This window comes from Teleopsis dalmanni, chromosome 1 (assembly GCF_002237135.1).
Source record: "Teleopsis dalmanni isolate 2A chromosome 1, ASM223713v2, whole genome shotgun sequence".
In the NCBI taxonomy this organism is placed as follows: domain Eukaryota; kingdom Metazoa; phylum Arthropoda; class Insecta; order Diptera; family Diopsidae; genus Teleopsis; species Teleopsis dalmanni.
The window spans coordinates 35,679,331-35,694,641 of NC_051846.1; the positions used below are offsets into that span (position 1 = coordinate 35,679,331).

Genomic DNA, 15,311 nt, shown 5'->3' on the forward strand with positions numbered 1-15,311 from the left:
ATATTGAGTAAAACAGTAAGAAGTAAATTTATACATTTGTACTATATAATATACTACGTGTACATATGTTTATTATCAATTGCATATAAAATTAATAACTATATAATAAAGTTTCCAATTAGAAACTTAGATACTAGATACGTAGCATAGCGTTCTTATAAAGTAAATATAAAGATTGTTATAAAGTGTTTTCTTAAGATCTTAAAACTTAAGATCAAAATACTGTTCTAATAGATAGTAGATAAAAAACAAATGATAAGAGACGAAGTAAATAGATTGGAAATATCTTCAATATAGTTACATTTTTAAATATAATATAAAAATAGTGTCTCTATTTGTAGAATAGAGAAGTGGAAGAAGAAGTATAAGTTAAGTTGCAAGTATATAATTAAAACAAAACAAGTTAACTCTTCAATTTGGCATAAATATATTATATTGAAGATATTGTCTTCAAATTTGAAAAAAAAAATATTTCTTAAAATCTTAGAACTGTCGGCAGTGACAATCCGTATCTTGTGAAACGATCTTATTAAGCTTATAAGAAGTAGATCATTGCGCTATGACAAACTATTTTATACCACAAAAAATAACTTTTAAGAACTTTAATCAAATAACAGTTTTGTTCTGGACTAATCTTTACACATACACAACAATTGTATCTTAAAAAGTCAGAAAGGCTTACTTTTTTGCAAAAAAAAAAAACTTATCTTAATAAGTTACATCAATAGATATTATTTTATGAATCTGCACCCCTTAAGAATAGATATCATATAAGATAAGGAACTGTCAATATCTTTTACTCCGTTGCTGTCTTGCACACCGAAAAAAAGATGTGCTGCATTGGGTTATTGAAAAAAGGAATGTTTTTTGTTATATATCTTATAGATAAATCTTTATATATATCTATAGATATCTTATATATATCTTATATATTTTTTAACAGTTACTTGTTAAATTTAAGAAAATCATACAACGAAGTATTATACTTCTATAGCAGCTTTCTGTGGCATATATTTGTATACTTCTAAAGCAGAATAAAACGCACACATGTTATATATACTATGCAGAATTTACGTATCTCTTACTTTTTTTCTTCCTGTATAAATTTTCTTATGTCAACACTTTTGCATTCAATTTATACTTGCTGCGATTAATGAATATTGACGCTACACTTCTATTAAGAGTCTTACTGGTATCAATTTGTCGATTGTCCAATAAAAGATACCAACTATATATGTGCCTTTCTATTTATAGATTTTACTTACTTCCTGATTTGTCAGTTACAGACATATATCGTTCTCGGCTGCATTCAGTAGCCTCGCCAGCTATCTTGATCAGCAGTTAGTATAGACTGGCAAACATCTTCAACAACATTATCCTAGTTAACTTACTTGTGTTCTTTATAGATGATATGTTTTTGGAGGCCAGTTGTGTCTAGTTACCATCGCCATCAACGGTGGTTGGTACCAACTGGCAAAAATCTTCGACAGAGTTTTGTTAACTAGTTATCTAACTTACATATGTATGTGCTTAGTTGGTATTTAGTGACGTATTTCTGTATTGGTCGTATACAATATCCTTGCGAGCCATTTCAATCAACCGGCATTACCCACAGTTGAATATTTTTTTATCAACCTTTTTAGCAGCATGAACTGAATCAAACACTTTTTTTAGCCACAGCATATTAATTTTTTGCACAATATGAGTAAATTAGTAAATTTGTTGAAGTTTGATATGCTGAACTACAACAATATGACTTCATAGCTTATACAGCTCATTGTTCTATATAAATAAGTACTCTTTACCACTTATTATGGGACCATAAATCTTTTAAAAAATTTTCTTCACGAATACTCATTAATTTTGTTTATTGTCAATTCTCGAAACACCTATTATTAACTCACTGGTAAGAAAACAGTTCTTTTTAGTTGTATTAAACATTTATGGTAAGATCATAGGGTGATGTTTCGTTAGGTTGTGAAGGGAAAGTTGCTCACTATATACTTTAATTTAACAAAAACCCTATGGATTCTATAATATCTGCTTGACAAATTATTCGTCAGATTAGTTACCAAGCCGAACAATATATGTTAATAAAAAATTCTATTCACAGTTCCAAAAAATTAATTTTTTTTTAAATTTCAAAATTAATTTTCCGATTTAAAAATATTTTTTGTCATTTAAAACTACAGCTAATGCTTTCTGATATGCAACATTTTTACTTTCCGAATGTGTAATTTTATATACCATGTAAAAATTTTTCCAAAAGATAGCTTTTAGTCCCTTTAATATGTATAATATCTCATAAATATTATTTTTAATGCCAATGAGAAATATAAATAGAGAATATTTTTATTAATTCATTTTCTATTCCCAAAATATGAAGTCATTTCTGTCTGAACTCTGTTAATTAAATTACTAATTAAAATAAGATATTAGTCGGCCGTTTCTCATGACCAACTAAAAGAAAGCCTAACAGACTGCAATCGGCTTTGTTATTATACTGATTTTAATGAATCATTTAGCATAAAGATTAAGTTAACAAAAATTAAAAATTTAAATGCGTATGCCACATAAAAAACATAAGTTTACTAACAAAAAGTTTCCGGTATGAATAATTAAAAAAAAATTATGAAACTGGCATGTGAACGAAGAAGACATTCTATCTTCAGTCTTTTGTTTTATAAACGGTATAGATGAAAATATTGCTAAAAAAGTAGCTGCTTTATATTGTTTTATAATATTTAATAATACTGACTTGATTATTTTATATGGAGTATTTAATATCAAATAAAATTATCGCAAAGTTTTACAATATTTTTACCTTCGTTATTAGCAAATTGCCTTGGGCATTAACATATTTCCAATGAACTGCTCTAAGTATGAACACAAATTATAAGCAAAACTAGTTGTCAAAAATTAGAAACAAAACTTTAATAAGTAGTTTGGATTGTATGTAGGCAATTATTGGTAGTGAATTTAAGTACACTTAGCCAAGCACAACAATCAAGTAAGCAAAGCATTTAATATTGACAATTGCGAAAATAACAACTTGGAAAGATAAAAAATCAGACTATGCGTTTGAGCTCAAGTCAGGTTAGTTAAGCCAAGTGCGTTGTTATTTCCACAAACTGTTGTAGCCCACCAATGTATCTTACTATATTACAGCACAGATAGTCAGCACTCATTGGATTTTTGATACAAACATATAGATATGTAAACTGTTTGTGCATATTCAGGGTCTGATGGGTTTATCTCTATTTTGTTGTGTATTACAAATAAATAAATGCTACCTTTCACCTGTAATTTAAGCCGAAATTAAATCTCTTTGAAAATATAATATAATAGTAAATGTAATAAAAATAAAATGAAAGTAAAATTTATACCCAGAAGCTCAGGAGAAAGGTATTATTGTTAACCCATATAAAAGTCATAAATTGTAATTAAAAGAATTTGTAGTAATTGTTATTTTGTTATTATTTTTTTTATATATATACGTTATATAGTATAATCGCTTCAATTATACTTCTAACATTTAATTTAAAAGTGATTAAAATAAAGAAGTATTATTATCTCCTCCAATGATTAGCAACAACTCATGATTGTTCAGTAATGTAATTTTTGATACAATAAATGTTAATAATTTGAATAAATCGTTTTTTATAATACACATTAAATTCGGAAAGATATGAGTACATTATGAATAATTAATTAGAAAAATAAAATAAATTATGTCAAACACAATAGCACTTTTTAAATTAAAATTGAATTGAATTAAATCGATAAAATAGGCGTTTTGGAACACATCACCTCTCTCCCCTTTAATTATTTTTTCTTAAATTGAAATTTAAATGAATTCCCATTAGCCATTTACTAATAACCAAGAGGAATAAATGAAACACCAGCTCATGTCTATTTCTTGAAAACAAGAAAAATGAAAAAATATAAAAAAATGAAAATATGCGAAAAAACTTCTATAACACTAATTTATCTATAACTCAAACTAAAAACAGTGCACCAAGGTTTTAGACAGCAAATTACATACTATTCCGCTTCCATAACTCGAACTTCTATAACTTCAATTTCTGTATAACTCGAACAAAAAGTTTTCCCCTTACCGATAGGAATATGTAGAAAGTGCATTCTATAAGTCGAATTTTTGTTTTAAGTAGAACATAAATGCATTTTGCTGTTAGGGAAAGTCCCTTTTTTCAAACCAAAAGTTTAATTTTTTCTTTCTTATGTTGATTCTTTGTGCAAATGCCAGTCGCTGGCAGTGTAGTTTAAAGTAAATAAAATAACTTCCAATGCTATTCTTAACGATTATATTAAGCTTGACAATGAAATTTAGACATCAAGCTTTCTTACAGATGACGATGTTATAGAACACTATAGGTCTAAATTACTGGATCCAATTCTAAGCGTAACGGAAACTGATGAAGAGGGTTCGGTGGATGTTATTGTTTATCAGCCTTCCAAGAATGAAGTAGAAGACTCATTCAAAATTCTGAATTTATATTTGCAAACGAATGATACTACAACTGATGATCACTGTCAGGCATGGAATAAATTGGATTCTCTTTTTACTGAAAATAAGAAGAAAAAAAAATTAAAATCCCAAACCCTAATTTCTGCATATTTTACTTCACTATAACTTCTGTGCTTTATTTGATTGCAAATAAATAAATAACTAAAATGTAATTCTAGTTTCTTGAAATCTCCATAACGCCAAATCGGCCAAATCAGGTTGCTATATAGTTATACCTATATAATTATCCTAAATAATTGTGCAAATACTGCATTTAGAGTTATATAAAAAAGAAACATAAAATTTGAAACATAAAATATATATATGAACATTAAATTTAATAATAATTCTTTTATGTTGCCACAATTAATTTGTCAATAATAAAAATTTGAATGAAATTTCATGTAAGCTTTGTTTAGACTTTAAACATACTTTCAAAATATAAAATATTAAATAAAATATACATAAAGATCTTTGGTACAGGGATTTCGAAAAGTAGTAAACTACAACAACAAAAATTATTTTTATTATATTTTTATTAATTGAATTTGGGTGACTTTTCAGCTGCTTCAAGTATTGCCAAATACCCATCACCAGTTGAGTATAGATTCAACTATAATAAAAAATTTTTTTAAGTGCAAAGATAATGTTTTATTTATTTAAATAAAATTACATTAAAACAAAAACGAGTTAATGGATTTATTTCATATTGTAGAATGGCTGTAAAAATGAAGCTGCAACAATCAAAAAACTTTCCTCTAAATAAATTTTTTTTATATATCTATTTATATTTTAATTTAAATATAAGATTGATTAATCACAATATACATACAAATGGACAGAAAATTAAAAATTTTCACAAGCAAATGTAGATTAGAAATGTTAATATTGATTATAAAAACTGTTTACAACATAAACACGCATATTTAATTTCACTAGAAAATTCAAAAAAAAAATTAAAAATATTAATTTTCATTTCATCTACAAATCAACTTTCTTCAATCAGGTAATCGTATCTTAATGCGTCTCACCGAAGCATATGCACAGCCACCACCCAAGCTGGAACAAATGCCAGCAACAAATAGTAATCACAATAATAGTGAAACAATAGTGAAATCACCTGCATTGGCCTTAACACTGACCGCTGCATCTTCTTCTTCGCCAACGAGTACCGGCAGCAGCAATGGCACTGGCACTACAATACCCCAGAAACAAGCCTTACCGCCAGATCTGAACTGTGAACGCACACGCATCGAACTACGAATCAATGAAATTGAAAAGAAACAAACTGAGATACGTACAGCGTGGCTGGAACTTTTGCAGTGCATACGAGAAGCACGTGAGTTGGCTGCATTAGAGGAGGGTGTGTCATTTGTTACAAATTGGATACTTAATACGGCAGAACAAATGCTAAATCGACAGCAAACGATTGGTTGTGATGTACGTGCCTGCGAAGCATTACGTTCTGCACATGATGCACTTGAATTGGAATGTCGTGAAACCTATGGTTTCTATGCGGAGTTACTTTATAAGATTAATATATATGGAGGCTCAAAAGATAATTTCACCTACAAAGATCTAATGTCACAGAAGGACTTTATGAATTTTGTTTGTCGTTCCTTTGCAACGCGTTTGGAGCGCAGACGTAATGTACTGATCACGTCATTGCGGTTTTTTCGTCTCGTTACCGATTACTTTGATCGTACAACTGTGGTTTTTGAATCGCTAGTTATGAGCAGTAAGACAGAAGACTTCGATACAGCTGCTGGGAACCTACAAAAACTCAAGGACAGTCAATTTAGTTTGGGTAAGTTCAAATCGTTGTAAATTAATAAAATTTATGTGGTTTTGTGGTCTTTCTCGATTATATAGTATTTTATGTAATAAAAATATACAAAGAATGCCAAATAATTGTATAAGTTTTTTCATGAATTTATGGGTAAATAATGTAGAACGCTATGAACGGAAATATGCTTACTTAAAGAGTATGTTTCTCTATGTATTTCCCTTCAAATAAAGAATTCGTACGGGATGATATTTTAGTTAAAGGTAAAGATGATTAGTCTTCTTTAAGAAATTTGCTTGCCATAAATAAATTCCTAAGTAATCGATTCTTTTCTTTTCTGCCAAAAACGTTTTTTTTTTCTTCAATAATGATATCCGCAAATTATTTAATTAACGTCACGAATTCTTATAATATCACTGAAATTCTGTATTATTGACTGTATTTCTTTTGTTTTCTTTTTGGATTCCGTATACTTTTACAGTGAATATGGAACGTGAACTCATAAAAGAGGGTGAAAAACTTAGCGATATGCTGGCGATGCCGGTTAAGGATGCGCTTGGCCGTGACCTACACGTTGACTATAGTGACGACATATGCAATATACGCGAAATTTTGGATACGACCATAGCGCGTCGAAATATTTTCAGAGACAGCGTTGAACTACAAAAACTCACCTTGGAACAAGTGACACACATTCACACGTACGAGCAAGACGCGCAAACAGCGATAAAGTGGATGGACGATTTGTACAATGTCATGATCAAGTGCCATTCGCATGTTGGGTGCAATATACATGAGATACAGGTGCAGAAGGATGAATTGCAAACATTTCAAGAAACTGGAAAAGTAAGTTACATGCTACATAAATTTATTTGTTGTTTTCGTATTTGCTATATTGTTGATTAATGTTGTTGTTTTTATTGTTGTTGTTTTTATTGTTGTGGTTGCAGTTTGCAGTTTGCAGTTGTTTGTAATGTTGTTCTACTGGATGCAGGGGAATTTCTCGTTCAGCTTGAATGTGCTTTCTGGTCAGCTGAGCAAAGATATTATTTTTTTTTAGTTGCAGTAAATGTGGTCATGCTTTTTCTGTGCTAGTTGTTGTCCATTAAAGTGAAAAACAGTTTCATTTCCGTCCGTCCATATAATTCTTATGTATTATGTTTTATGAAACGCAAGTGAACGGTAAAATATTTTAGCGGAAAAAGATAATTTGCAGTTTGGTAACTGTTGCAAATGTTGATAGAATTGTCCAAGGTGTATTAATATAAAATTACTTAATTCGAATCAATTTCGAAGCATTTTGATAGCCATAGATTGTAGGATAAATTTAACAGAAATTAGTTATTATTGTAAATTCATCAGAATTGAATTATTGGAGTCACCACTTAGTTAAATTTAAATATTATTAAATGCGAAGTGATTTTTAGACGTTTAACTATTTACAGTTAAGTAGACTATTTAATTAAACTATTGATAACTATTGTATTTAACAGAAATTCTAGAGAAATTATACTTTTAATAGAAATTTAGTAGACTATTTAATATAATTCATCTATTGTATAATTCAACTATTGTATTTAACAGAAATTCTAGAGAAATTATACTTTTAATAGAAATTTAGTAGACTATTTAATATAATTCATATAATTAAACATAATAAAATTTTGTTGTTACAATTTAGTACTGTTCGAAAAACCTGCTTTTTAAATATTTTTACAATTTTTAAATAAAAGATCTTCTTTGAATGGTTTTCTATATGAAAAATTGGTATGGGAATGAATGGATATTGTATTATAATTTAATATTATCACAAAAAAATATCAAAAAATTCAAGCATTTTGAAAATATTATAAGAACTTACTTCTAGAAACTAATTAATTTTTTTAAACAATTGGCATAAATTAAAAATCAACAAAGAAATATAATTTTTTATACATAAATAAACATACAAATATATTAGTTACGGTGAATACTTAAAAATTTCTTTAATTTAATGATAAAAAAAATTATTTTAATTAAAATATAAAAAATATAAAATATAAAAATATAAAATTTTTTGTAAAGCTATTAGGACATATGTCATGACCTCTTACATGCCAATCTCCTTAAATCTTCAAAATAATTTCAGTGACTTCTTTTGTCATTATCCACAAATCTTTTTATAGATTGCTCTAACCAACAGTGACCGAAAATAACAGCTATTTCAAAATTTTTTATGAAAAAAGGCAGCACCAAAAAGTTGTTGAAACTCATATTTAAGTATATAGTTATCATTCTAACAACTTTTATTCTTCGTATTATACATGCTTTTTATATATTAGCATTTTAAAATAAAACTCAACAAATAATAATTAAATTTGCTTTATATTATATTCCTCAAAAATAATTATTTTATGTGCCTTTTATTTTTTTCGCGCATGAATAACTCTTACACTCTGCTTTTTTTTTTTTAAACGCACAAATAATTGCTACTTTTGTGTAATAAATATAAAAATCACGAATAACTGACAATTTCTGCCGAATAAATATAAAATGCAATTTTCACACAAGGTAGTTGTTTTTGTAATTTTATACGTCTCAAGACGGTATATAAAAATCTATCTAATGTTTATTTGGTTATATTTCAATATATATTTGATATTTTAATATATTTGTTATGTCAGGAGCTACATGAAACGTCATATTTCATTATAGCTTTTAACTTGTTACAATATTCTGCTCATATTTATATTTATAACTGTGTGAATTGAAAATTCCCTACATTTAAAACAAAGTAATTATTATATTAGTTTATGCAACAGATAGTTGTTATATATGTTTAAAGATATAATTTACTTTATTACATTATAATAAAAAACAATAAACTTATTTCTCTAATATTATTTATTATGATAATGATCATTTACCTAATGTTTAGTTATGATAAGCCTAATTTATTATGTACTTGAATATTTTTACAACATCCAATGAACATTTTCAAAAACTATCCATGATTTAAATTAAATATTAAATAATATTTATGATTAAAGGAACCAACGTGTTTTGTGCCAAATAAAAATAAAATTGAACTAGTAACTCATAAATGAGTGAGGTTAACATTTAGTTCAAAAACAGTATTTGGGTTCTTTAAGTCCCAACTCTTTGACGTAATCTTATAAATGAAAATTATTATCTTCAAACACATTCTGTCATTTTTTAATAAATCTATTGTCATTTACTGTAAAATTCCTAATTTTCAGCTTATATTCAGAGTCCTCTTTTACAAACAACTCTAATCTAGCAAGAGAGTGTTTCAGAGATTGGACACATAATAAGTTGATGACCAAAATTATATAGTATGTGCATACAAAGTCAATATTCAAGTCCAAGTCAATATCTTTCAATTCTTGTCTGAATTGGATGCTGTACGCAGTCCAGTGTTGCTTTAATAAAACATCGCACATTTTCTCAAGATCAATCCAGAAAAATCAATGTTTTTTATAATTTTATGCCTCAAAGGCAATCATTTCTTAGAGTAGAGATACTAACTATTCATTTAGTTAAATGAAGGTACTTATAATAAATAATAGTCTTACCGTTATACAATAGCATCATCTTCCTTAGCGTTCCTCCATATTTTGTCATTATATGTGGTATATGGAATATTAATAAAGATGAACAGTGAAATGATAATGAAATACATTATAAAGCCGGTTTTAGTTATATTTCCAGTATGGAATCTGTTATTGAGTAGTAGTCTTTCTTAAAAAAATTGACTATATTTCCCTTTCTACCATGCCATTTTTAGTATATAGTATATACTAGTTTATAATATATATTACTGTATGTGATGCACTTTTCAGTTACTAGTTCATTTGCTGTAGCAACATCATAAATAAAAAATCGTTCCATTAAATTGTTATCATGAATTTATATATCATTCATATCTTCATCCTCTAGCTGGCGTAGTACGAATACTTTTTTCTACAAGTTGCTTTACCCGTTGAGAAGCGCATTGTTGTATTTTATCACCTGTAATTACAAAGAGAAAAGAAAATGTATATATATTTATTGTTTTCATCCAAAATAAATTAAACAGATCGAATACTTAAAAGAGTCATGAGATATATTTTAGTTAATATAAAACAAATAAAGTATCAAGTGTAAAATTACAGAATACGATTATTAAGTAAGTAACTGACTCTTATTTTGAAAACTTTTCCACATAACCTACAGACATTTAAGAAGTCATTTAAATTAGTGAACCCTTTCCCATAAAATAAATTATGCAATCTAGACACGTGCCACAATTTTCATATAAAATAGAAACCAACAAATAAAGAAAATAATAAACAATAAAAATAAAGTGGCATCAAAGCATTGTACCGCTTGTTTAACATAACCATTAAGTGAACCTAATTGTTATCATTGCAGAGTATCTTCAACTATGGCTGTCAGCTATTGGAGGCCTCCCAAGCACTACGACTTTCATGCAAACTCGACACCGCGGTAGCACAGAATATGTTGCAACAACTACAACGCACCTGGCATAGTCTACAGGCCATAAGTCAGGAGCACATGACACGTCTACGTGTGTCCGCAGTCTTTCATCGCAGTGTTGAGGAATACTGTCAACAATTGCACGACCTTAAATTGTCGGTATGCAGTTTGCGTCAACAGAATAGCAGCAGCAGCAGCGGTATTAGCAGCGAAGTTGATTCCCAACCTTCACCGGTTGTTGCTACAGTGGCGGCAATGGAAAAATCACAAACCCAGTTGGAGCAACGCAATCAGCTGCAAAAGTTTCTCGTTGAACGCGAACAACTTTTAGTGGAAGTAGGTCGCATGGTGCGATTGGGCAGGTTGTTGAAGACACGTTTGAAAGAACCATTCGTCTTAGATGCTGTTACAGGCAAGAGGTTTGTTGTGGTATTTTTTTTTTTTTTGGTTTTTGTTTTTTGTTTTTTACAACTTATATTGTTTTTATTTTTGTTTTTATTTTAAAAATAATAATCGCTAAATAATATTTTACTTTTGATATTCAGTGACTTGAAAGTTTGGTGTCTAAAAATAATTTTTATTTTTTTTTTTTTTATTTTAAAAGTTGATTTCTATGAAATCTGGCGATATTAAAAAAATATTTAGAAACTGCTTGAGTTTAGATAGTAGTTATTAAATACAAATGGCAGTGAGAGGAAGTTTTATTTAATTAAAATTAAATTAATAGCTTAGTTCAGATTGAAAAGTAACAATCTTTTCAATCTTTTTGTCATAACAAAGTTGTGACAAGTTGATTAAATAGCAAATATATTTCTCTTAATTAAATTTCAGCAAATTAATATGAAAGTAATGAAACAAAGAAAGGAATGTATTCTTTAAATTTCCTGAAAATAATTAAAATATTATTTAAAGAAAATTTCAGACAATTGATGAACCACATAATGAACATTTATAAATTTAGAGAACTTGACTAAAAGCAAAGAACTCAGTTTGAATTCAAGGAGTCGTTAACTCATTTCTAGCAGTTTTATCAAATAATTTATAGTCATTAATTTTAATTCAAAATAATTTCTTTATTAAAAAATAATCCTTATATTTAAATATTTTACACGTAGTGGTTGATAAAGTATGTCAAAATTTTGTAATTAGATATAACAAATAAACAAATCTCATAACAATATATTTTCTTGACCTTTATTATAAAAAGCATTAAATTTCCGTGTACCGGCTTGTAGGCCTCTATGTATAGTTTGACATTAAGACTTTTAAAATTTTAAGTTTTTTTTCGATTCAATGTTTCTTTGATCCAATATATATCTCAAGATATATTGAGATGAATACTCTTCGTGCCACCCATACAATTCTTTTTCATTTTTGGAACCAAAAAATTGCAATCTCCATTTTATTTGACTTTAAAACGAAAGAGTTTATATATAGTAGGTCCATATATCTAGACACAATTTAGCAGCAATTTAGGAGACAATTTTCATTTAGCAGCGTAAAATAAAATATTTTTTCTAAAAGTCAATTTAAAGATAATTAAAATTGATGATCATCTGCATGAAAGATACATTTCTGATAATAATTAAAATAGTTGTCATTTATTTTTAAAAAAATTTGTTATATACAATATTAAAATACTTCAAACGTTAAAGCAATGAACATTAAAGCAACTATTAAAACATTGAAATTTTGAGTTATTTTAAAAACAAACATTAGATGGTTTACTGTATGTAGCGCAGTGTGATCAGTTTCTAATTATGTTAATTCATTTTACCTCACCATAAAAACAGTTTATGTTTATATATTTACTCGCACTTACAATATTGCAATGAAGGATAAAATAAAATAGTAAAAAATATATAATTCACAATTAATTTATAACATAAATATCAGTGTAAAAGGTATTAAAATTCTGGCAGACTCAAAATCAACTTTCTATTTTGTAATTATTTTAAAATTTAGATACCTATAACATTTTTATTTGAAGTTGTTTTTCATTTGAGTATATTATGTATTTGCAGACCTAAATAACTAATCTCATTGAAAAGTTGAACCATTAATTTAATTGCATATAAATGTGAATTTAAAAAATTAAAGAAATATAGGCCACAGAGATAAGCTTTATTAATACACATAAAAGAAAATATAAAGAAGCATCTAAAATTTTCTTTATAAAATTATGAAATTATGAACCCATATACTCTGTTTCTCACATGATCATTTTTCTTAATTAGCAACGCTTTTAGTGTATACTAAACTTTAAAATTCTGATTAAGTTTCCATTTCTGATATTTTACACGTAGATTGTTATAAACTTAGAATAAGTGAAGTATCTTTCAGATCTTTCAGCTTACCACACTCAAAAATCTTGCGAAAGATGGTTTGAAAGACCTTTCATATTTCGGCAGCGTTCTTTTACCATACTGTAAGCTCTTTTTGGTTTTTCTAAAGACCAAAGAAAAAATTTGCTGTTGATCATGCCTTTCGATTGTCAGTTAAAATTTTGTTTGTGTTTTTCGTATATGAACTTTTTTTATATAAAATAATATACAAAAAAATAGAAACAAAAATTAATAATTAATTATTTAATTAGAATTGTTTAAATGGAATAAATATTTTAAACTTTATTATCAATACGACACAAACGTAATTGATAAATGTATTAATATACTATAATGTTTTCAAAAAAAATTTTGAATATATATTCAGTTGGTTAGGTCAGTTGATTAAGGTACGCTGGCTCTGAGCTTCAAATTTGGCAGGATACGAGTTCAATTCCTTATTCAGAAATAATAATTTACGAATAATTAAACACAAGAATTATTTCCAAGACCACTGATGATGAGTATATGGCAGAACTCGTAACAGCTGTATGGTCAGCCAAAAATTCAATTAATTAAAATAATATAAAAATGAATTTTTGTTGTTGTAGCTCACTACTGTTCGAAAAACGTCTATATTTTATATATTTATATATAATATATATGTTTTTCATATATTTAAATTTTAATATTTATTAATATTTATTTTACATTGATTTTTGCGTCTACTTATTAATATATATTTAAGTTATAATTTTAAAATTAATTAATTTTTTAATTAATTAATTAAACACAGCCACTGCTGTGTTAATGCAGCAGTAGCTACTATCATTTCTACCATGACATAAATAACGTAAATAAATAATTATGACGTAAATAATTATTTATTTATAAATAATAATGCCATGTGCGAGTTTGAGTAAATTGAGGTAAAGTAAATTAAAATTTTCTAGGGATTTTTTGCACTGCACTTATGTAAATATTTATTTATTTATTGTATTTATTTATTATTTTTGATTTAAAGTTTTCAAATTTATTTATTAAACGTCTTATAAAATTTTCACAATAGTAACATTAGTGTTAGTTAATCTTGATCTAATTTATCCTACTCGAAATTCTGGTAAATACCAACATTCGCTGTCATACCCACATAATTTACTAATTCTCTCAATTTACCATCAATTTACTCAAACTCGCACACGGCCTAATAATGGAATATACATCTTGTGGGTTTCCATTAAATTTGTATTAATATTCAATTGTTTATTTGCAAGCGGTAGAGTTTAACAACTATGTTTGATTTCGTCACGAAGGAAATAGAATAAAACAGCTCTCTACCACGAATTACAAATGATAAAACTTTTTTTTGAAAGACTTTTGTGCCAGAATAAGAAAAATATTTCAAATTTTCTTTTGGTTGATCTTACAAAGATCTTGCAAAAGATTTTTAACGATTTTTGCCAGAATTGTCCCGAAAAAATACTACTCATACGTTATCATATAAGCGAAGAGATAGGCTATTATTGGTGTAAGATAGTTAATTAAATAACTGCAAAATATTCTTAAATTTTATCACATTTTAACAATAAATTTTTCCCCATTCAACTGTCTTATCTAACGTGCGTATTCTTCCAAAACTACTTGTATGTTATGTCCTTTGCATTTTGTCTAGAATCACAGGCAACTTATTTTCCATAATTTGTAAGTTAAACTGCGCTTCTATCACTTTTTATCATGTCCAGGCCAACGCGTTTGCTGGCGCAAAGTGGCTGACGTTATGTTTATCTACAAAATACAGCACTACTACTTAAGTGCTTTTCATAATTTTATCGCATGTTTATTTGAGATTTCGCATACTTTATTTGCTATTAACCATTTCGCGTCATCGGGCGTTTATTTGCCGCTTTACAATCTTGCATTTTCCGATGGCGTTGGCAGACAATAAAAGCAAATTAATTGTGTGCTTTGCATGTTTCTGCCTCGGAACGGTTCTGCATATGCAAATGCACTCCGCCTCAACAGTGGGTTTGAGTTCGTGACTATGTATGCACTTTTCATACTAACTGTTTTTTTTTCTTCTTCTTCTTCTTCTAAATATATAATTTGTAAATGCGATTTTAATTAGCATTAATTTGCGTTTATTTAACTTTAATAGAAATGCTGCAAATAGCAACTGTCACTTCAGATTTTTTTA

At 27.5% G+C, this 15,311-nt stretch overlaps 1 protein-coding gene across 1 annotated transcript; it reads left to right on the top strand.

Annotated features, from left to right (window-relative positions):
- Positions 1–5,534: 5,534 nt before the first annotated feature.
- On the top strand, positions 5,535–11,212 carry LOC119669450 (SEC14 domain and spectrin repeat-containing protein 1-B; the record flags this gene model as incomplete). Its single annotated transcript, XM_038079345.1, is given in 3 exon segments — positions 5,535–6,335; positions 6,796–7,160; positions 10,728–11,212. Coding segments are annotated over 3 exon segments (1,651 nt in total), but the record flags the coding sequence as incomplete, so codon positions are not given.
- Positions 11,213–15,311: the final 4,099 nt, after the last annotated feature.